The sequence below is a fragment of the Jatropha curcas genome, chromosome 11 (assembly GCF_041381405.1).
Source record: "Jatropha curcas cultivar XTBG-Jc1 chromosome 11, XTBG_Jcur_1.0, whole genome shotgun sequence".
Classification (NCBI taxonomy): Eukaryota; Viridiplantae; Streptophyta; class Magnoliopsida; order Malpighiales; family Euphorbiaceae; genus Jatropha; species Jatropha curcas.
Window position 1 is genome coordinate 22,045,490 of NC_143161.1, and position 5,787 is coordinate 22,051,276.

General features: G+C 29.7%; 1 protein-coding gene across 1 annotated transcript; it reads left to right on the forward strand.

The window, feature by feature from the left end:
* Positions 1–2,047: 2,047 nt before the first annotated feature.
* On the forward strand, positions 2,048–4,756 carry LOC149492741 (transcription factor bHLH71-like). The gene is made up of 3 exons (XM_089715826.1): positions 2,048–2,609; positions 3,070–3,483; positions 3,867–4,756. The coding sequence occupies exons 1-3, from the start codon at positions 2,214–2,216 to the stop codon at positions 3,963–3,965; spliced, it is 909 nt and encodes a 302-aa protein (XP_089571952.1). The 5' UTR covers positions 2,048–2,213; the 3' UTR covers positions 3,966–4,756.
* Positions 4,757–5,787: the final 1,031 nt, after the last annotated feature.

The window sequence follows — 5,787 nt, forward strand, 5'->3', positions numbered from 1 at the left end:
CTTAAACTTATAAAATTATACATGTTAAATACTTTATTTGAATTTATCAATTTAATTTATAAATTTAGATCGATTAAATATTTATTGAAAAATTAAAAATATAAAATTATGGTTCCAAAAGTTATATTAATCACATACTAAATCAGTATTTTATACGTAAAAGCCAACAAACCTTAAAAATTTATTGTTTTTAATGTAAAGAAATGTGAAATGTTTCAAAAATTGAAATTTAGGGCGCTACAAAATTTATTTGTCAAAATTCAATGGCTAAATTATGTGTTCCGCCGTTATAACATGCTATGGATCTGTAAAGCCATCGACCACTGGATTGGCAAGTAGAAAGATGAAGGGCTAAGATTAAAGGTAAAATCAACGTCTACAAAAGAGACAAAAGCATAAGATGCATATGGCGACATGGGTTGTCAATCACATGTAAAAGAAAAGCTTCCCTTTTGTATCTAAATAATGAGATGAGAATCAAGGGGGTAAATGAGCAACGCATAGAGCCAGTCATTTGCTGCGAAACCAACACAGATTTGAATGTGAGGAGTAGATTTTACACAGCTGCTAGTGTTGTTTTTATGCATATTTCTATATGGATTTTGGGTCCCCCACTCTCCTCTCTCTCTGCCTCTCCATTGCGGAAACTGTGCCAGCGAGCGTTGACGCTATCTATCAAATTGGGAACCAAACCCTAAAACGCATATCAGAGAGAGAAACTGTCTTCTTTTTCTTTTTGGTCACTTTTATAAGCAGAACAGCACAGAACTTTTTCTGTTCCCTCTCACGTGCACCTTATCTTTCTCTCTTTTACTATATTTACCCTACATTTTTACCCTCCCGTTCTCTCTCTCTCTCATGCACATACCCCTTGTTTGGTTTTTGAACTAATATGTAATCTGATAGAAATAAAATAGTTCAGAGTTTGTATGGGAAAACTCAAACCAATCTCATTTTATTGAAAAATAAATATTTGTAAGTAAATATAATGAATTCAATTGATTTTATTTACAATTGTCTTTATTTATTTACAACCAACTATTATAAATTTAGGACACTGAAATAAATTATCACGGTATTTAAGTAATATGATTGCGGGTCCAATTATACGTCAAGATTTAAAATGAAATGATTTCTAGTACTTTAATAATCATTTGTCTTTTTTTTTTTTAAATTTATCTCATTTGTTTGATTTATAGGGAGGTCGATGGCCGAAATAATACTACGGGTAATATAATATGGGGTAGCCTTTTCCTGAACTTATCAAATTGGTAAGAACACTTGTGGTCACTCTTCACTTAAAGTGAGAAGAGTAAGAAGACCATCCATACCACACGATTCTAATTTATCTCATTTCTAAGCATAAAAAATGACAAAATATAAGTCCTTTGGAGTGAATTATTGCAAAATTTAACCTTCCAAATTGAGGGTTATTTTCATATAGAAAAACTATTCGTACTTTCTGTTCAAACAAATGATTACTTTATATAATAATAATTTTACACTCTAGATTTTTGGTTAAGCATTTAAATGTGCAATAATTCATTTTTATAATACATATTTTCAAAAATTTATAAAATATAGTAAATTTTATATAAAGAAAATAATAAGTATTCTATTCCATATGGTAACTATCCTACTTGCGGTTATTCTATTCTACTTAGTAAACCAAACTATCCGTATTGCTATTTGCAATCAATGAATTCGACAAATTTTGATTTATAAATTCAAATTTGAGTATTTGGAATGGAAAAAAAAGTGAAGATTTTAATTCTGCAAATTTAGTTCTATGAAATTTCAATATAATTATATGGAATTCTACTAAGACTGATGGAATTTCCAAATAAATTCTATAAATACAAACAACCTGAAATTGTATGACAAACTATTCATATCCTTCTAGGCTTCTAAAATTATCATGTTAAGTATATATCAGAAATTAATTAGCAAATAACTTTTTCAATTCTAAAATTTATTCCAAACGTGAAAAATTTATTTACAATTCAATACTATTTAGAATTCATTTATAAATGAATTCCACATTTTTAGTTCATTTATACCAAAGCGATGTTAAAATTCTAAAAAATTGGGTTTCGCTGTTAGGCGGTGGTTGTCAACTTTTCGATGAAGTGCAACGTAGGTAGTATAAGTTTCTTGTAGAGGGTGAAGTTAGCAAACATATCAGATAACAATATTTTTGTAGCTTGAGAGAAATGACACTAGAAGCACTATCTTCCAGTGAGTTCTTAAATTTCATTATCTATGACACTATCTCTGCAACCCCATGTAGCAATAGTCATGACTCTTTAGAGACAAGTCCCTTATTGGAGACCAGTTTGAAACCTCAAAACCATGGCACTTCTTCGAATAGTAGTTCACTAACCGCGCAACAAAGGCGGTTTAGGGAACTGGATGCCGGAGAGTGGAAGCAGAGTTTGGGTGTTCAAGGAAGAAAGAAAAGAAGAAGAAAACCAAGAGTATGTAAGAACAAAGAAGAAGCTGAGACTCAAAGAATGACTCACATTGCTGTTGAGAGGAACAGGCGAAAACAGATGAATGAACATCTTGCTGTTTTGAGATCTCTCATGCCTGAATCTTATGTCCAAAGGGTTTGTTTTCTTTAATCAAATCCGTTTTACATTAATTAGTAAACTTTTTATGACAAAATAATAATAGTAATAATTATAATAATCATCATCATAATCATCATCTTACCATGCAACTTTGGCAACTTTGGAATTTTATTTTTATTTTTTGAATATTAAGGGAGAAAGGGATTTTTGCTGCTCTCAAGACTTTTGAAGATTAAGATTCATTAGGTTAATAGCTGATACTGCTCTTAATTTTGATTTGAATTTAATTATGAAATCATTATTTCATAAAATAGTAAAGTTCAGTATAATTTGTTTATATAAATGTTGTAAGTTCATAAACAAAGCAGAGATTGTTGCCAGATGAGGCCAAGCCATAAATTTAATAATATTTGAGATAATATTCAATTTCATCTCAAAAATTTTTTTCTTATCTATGCCTTTTACTGAAAAGTGTAAACAACTTTTTCAATTTCAGGGTGACCAGGCCTCCATAGTAGGTGGTGCTATAGAGTTTGTGAAGGAGTTGGAGCATCTGTTGCAATATCTTGAAGCAAAAAAGCTGCAATTACAAAATGGGTTAAGAGGAGACAACGATGAAGATGGTAGCACAGACTCTAAGTTTTTAACACCTCCTTTTTCACAATTTTTTGTGTATCCTCAATACACTTGGTCTCAAATGCCTAACAAGCATACATCAAAAACTAAAGCAGCAATAGCTGACATTGAGGTCACTTTGGTAGAAACCCACGCAAATCTTAGAATTCTTTCTAGAAAATGCTACAGACAGCTCTCCAAGTTAGTTACTGGATTTCAAACACTTCACCTTACCATTCTTCATATCAATGTCACTTCTTCGGAGCCATTTGTTCTCTACTCAATCAGTGCCAAGGTAAGTGTTTGTGTGTGTGTTCCTTTTATAACATTATGTGTTATTAAACATTTTTAAAACATCATTAAAAAAATAAAAAATAAAAAGCATCTGTAAACATGTATTATGGTGTTCTCAATCGATTTTGATAGTGTTATTAAGCAATTTTGATTATGAGAATTTGATGAGCGTTTCATGCAAAAAATGTATAAATTTTTATAATTTAACAATTTGGGATATGGTAGATTTTATAATGGCTATCAATTATTGTGATATGGAGGTGATGAGATATTGCTTCTTAGTATTTTTGGTGTTTTCCATGTTTGGAAATGTAAGAACTTTTCACATAATTTTAGAAAATAATGATTGAGTTTTGAACTAAAATTTGAAGATTCTCACTGCAGCTTGAAGAAGAATGCCAACTCACATGTGTGGATGACATAGCAGGGGCAGTACACCAAATGCTTAGAATAATTGAGGAAGAAGCAGCCCTATGTTGTTAAAAGTGATTAAGCTGACCAAGATACCCTTGGGTTTCGGGAAAAATTACAAGAGTAGCACCAGCTTGTTTGTCTGTTGCAATGGAGTTTCTGATGTTTTTTTATCCTGCAGCTACAGTCATAATCTTGTTTGGTTCCTCTTGGACACTAGTAAGGAATTGTTTATATATAAGGCTGTTGAAAAAGCTAGGTTATCTTCCATCAGAAAATGAAAAATAGCTTTGCAAAAAAGGACCTTGTTTTGTGTGTATGCCCTGTTTTAATGAGTGAAAAAGTGAAATATTTTTCATATAAAAAATTATGAAACAGAAGAAGATAGTACATAGGGTTGCAAACGTTCGCGACTAGAAATTAGCATTTGAATTAAATTGTCTCAAACCCAATTAGTTGGATCGCTGGTTTTGCTCAATTTTTCCCATGTCAGTTTGGTTTAAGCTCAATCGATGAATCCAGTTCAAAACAAATAAATTGACGAATCGAAATAGATCAGTTCACTTTTCGGTTTGATTCGATCGATAGTTTTGCACACCTCTAATATTAAATATCACTCCAATGTATTTTTTTTTTCCATTTTCTTTTCAAGGTATTAAGGAACTTATTATGAATATTATAATTATGTGAATATCCATTTAATTATCTTGTCATGGTTTTCTTTTCGAATATATAGTAATGTCCTTAGGAATATATGATTATCTCCTTTAGTATGTATCTTGTATCTATAAATAGAGATATTTTAACTTTGTATTTTTACACTTTTCTGATGAATAAGAATTACTCTCTCTATATTCTCTCTACTCCGTTTCTTTATATTCTCTCTATTTTCTATATTTCATAACACGTTATTAGTATGAGACTCTGACATTTTGCACGAAGCTTTAATCATGAATTTGTTCAAAAACTTCTTTGATTTTGTTGTATTATTTTCTTGATTAACTTCTATGCTACTTCACTTTTTTTATGAAGTCGGTTAAAGAGAGGATAACATATGGTTTGTGACAACCAAACTTAAAAGTTGTATATCTAAGTTTGTTCACGTTTTAAAAGTAATTCTAGATACAATTTTGACATCTATATATTTTTAGATATGAATTATAAATACAAATTCAATCTTGAATTTTATATTTGATTGGTTATTATATAGACTATCTATACTATATATATATATAAATGTAGAAATAGGGGGGATAATGAGATTTTCGATATCGCCTTCAATGAAATTTGGAATATCCTAAAATAGTCTTAGTCGTAGCCGATTTGAAAATTACATTTCATACCAACGAGTATTTGAATGAGTGATTTGATACTTTTCTCCCTTAGGTGAGGTTGAAGGTTCGATCCTTATGGATAGAGGAAATACTGTTGGGAGTACCTTATCCTTTTTTGGGATAACTCGGTGCTAGCAAGATTTCATTCTTACCTAGTGGGCTTGGGATATTTGTGGTTAAGATAAAAAAAATTACATTTTATTATTCGATTGGATATAATTTCTAAAAATTATTTTTTGAATAAATAAATATATATAATAAAAAAAGAAAAAAGTATACTCTTCGTTTTTTGTATGGTTGTAAGAAAAATTATAGGTTTATTTGGAGAGAATACAACAATTTATGTAATCTTTTTTTATTATTTAATTAACTTATTTATTTATTTTAAATTTACAACTTAGAAGAATAGATAAACAAAATATACTTAAAATAAATTCATTAACTGACTAATATTGGATTCTAGCATGATTTGCTTTGTAATTTTTATTTATTGACTTGGCTTTATTTTTTTTTTATGGATCAAAATCAAATTTAATTAAATTATATCATTTCCATGGTTA

Bases quoted from the DNA above. Each gene is read 5' to 3' on its own strand.
- LOC149492741 (XM_089715826.1), top strand. From the start codon at position 2,214: ATGACACTAGAAGCACTATCTTCCAGTGAGTTCTTAAATTTCATTATC. The intron at 2,610-3,069 runs GTTTGTTTTCTT...TTTCAATTTCAG, and splicing joins CTGAATCTTATGTCCAAAGG to GGTGACCAGGCCTCCATAGT. The intron at 3,484-3,866 runs GTAAGTGTTTGT...TTCTCACTGCAG, and splicing joins TCTACTCAATCAGTGCCAAG to CTTGAAGAAGAATGCCAACT.